The 1,113-nt window shown below is 58.4% G+C and overlaps 1 protein-coding gene across 1 annotated transcript; it reads left to right on the top strand.

Moving 5' to 3' along the window:
* Positions 1–371: 371 nt before the first annotated feature.
* Positions 372–872, top strand: LOC147980044 (uncharacterized). Its single transcript, XM_087515448.1, has one exon. It carries the CDS (start codon positions 372–374, stop codon positions 870–872), a length of 501 nt encoding a protein of 166 aa, XP_087371574.1.
* The last annotated feature ends 241 nt before the right edge of the window (positions 873–1,113 follow it).

The raw sequence follows: 1,113 nt of genomic DNA, 5'->3' as shown, positions 1-1,113 counted from the left end.
TCCATCAACCTGCTCAGGGCCTTCAAACTATCCTGCTCACATGGCCATTCGCGGTCTAGGGGCTGGATATCCTAGGCCCGTTCCCTCGGGCGCCAGGGGGCTACCGTTACCTCTACTCCACCATCGACAAGTTCACCAAGTGGGTGGAAGTAGAAGCCGTCCGTACCATCCCAACCGGCTTTGCTGTCAAGTTCATCAATAGCCTCGTGAGCCACTTTGGGGTCCCCAACCACATCATCACAGATAACAGTTCGTAGTTTACTAGCAACCTCTTCAAAACCTACCGTGCTAACCTTGGAACGCAGATCTGCTACGCTTCGGTGGCCCACCCCAGGAGCAATGGTCAGGACGAACGTGCCAACGCGGAGGTCATGAGGGGCCTCAAGACCAGGACCTTCAAGAAGAAGCTGGAAGCCTACGGCAGGGGCTGGCATGACGAGCTCCGGTCCATACTATGGTCCATCCGGACCACCGCCACCAAACCAACGGGAGAGACTCCATTCTTCCTCATCTACGGAGCTGAAGCGGTCCTCCCTCATAAGGTCAAGCATTGCTCTGCATGGGTCCTGGCATTTGATGAAACGCAGCAGGACGCCACGCGGGGGATGGACCTTGTGTTGGGGGAGGAACATCGCTGCGAAGCTGCGCTACGGGCGGCGAGGTACCAGCAAGCACTGCGGCGATACCACTGCCGCAACATCCGCTCGAGGACACTCGAGACGAGAGACCTAGTCCTGAGGCGGGTCCTCTCTAGGGAAGGGCTGCACAAGCTTTCACCAATGTGGGAGGGACCGTTCAAGGTCATCCACATCTCCAGGCCTGGCACCGTGCGCCTGGAGACACAAGACAGAGTACCAGTCCAAAACGCCTAGAACATCCAGCACCTCCGGAAGTTTTACCCATGAAGCAAGGCCTAGAGCCTGTGAAGCAAGGCCCAGAGCCTGTGAAGCAAGGCCCAGAGCCTATGAAGAAGGCTCGGTGCCTATGAAGAATCGCCGCCCGTGACACTCTCACGTAATAATGAGTTGGGGCTGTACACGCCCCGGAGTCTCAGGAGCGCCAGCCTCAGGCCCTGGGGCTCCCGCCCACGCCTAGTGGCAGCACTTAGCTCCG

The sequence above is a fragment of the Triticum urartu genome, chromosome 3A (assembly GCF_056163025.1).
Source record: "Triticum urartu cultivar PI428250 chromosome 3A, HENAU_Tu73, whole genome shotgun sequence".
NCBI classification, from domain to species: Eukaryota; Viridiplantae; Streptophyta; class Magnoliopsida; order Poales; family Poaceae; genus Triticum; species Triticum urartu.
The sequence above is the reverse complement of the archived record's forward strand: the minus strand, read 5'-3'. Positions and strand labels throughout refer to the sequence as shown.

Excerpts from the sequence above, each read along its gene's own strand:
- LOC147980044 (XM_087515448.1), top strand. The coding sequence starts at position 372 with ATGAGGGGCCTCAAGACCAGGACCTTCAAGAAGAAGCTGGAAGCCTAC.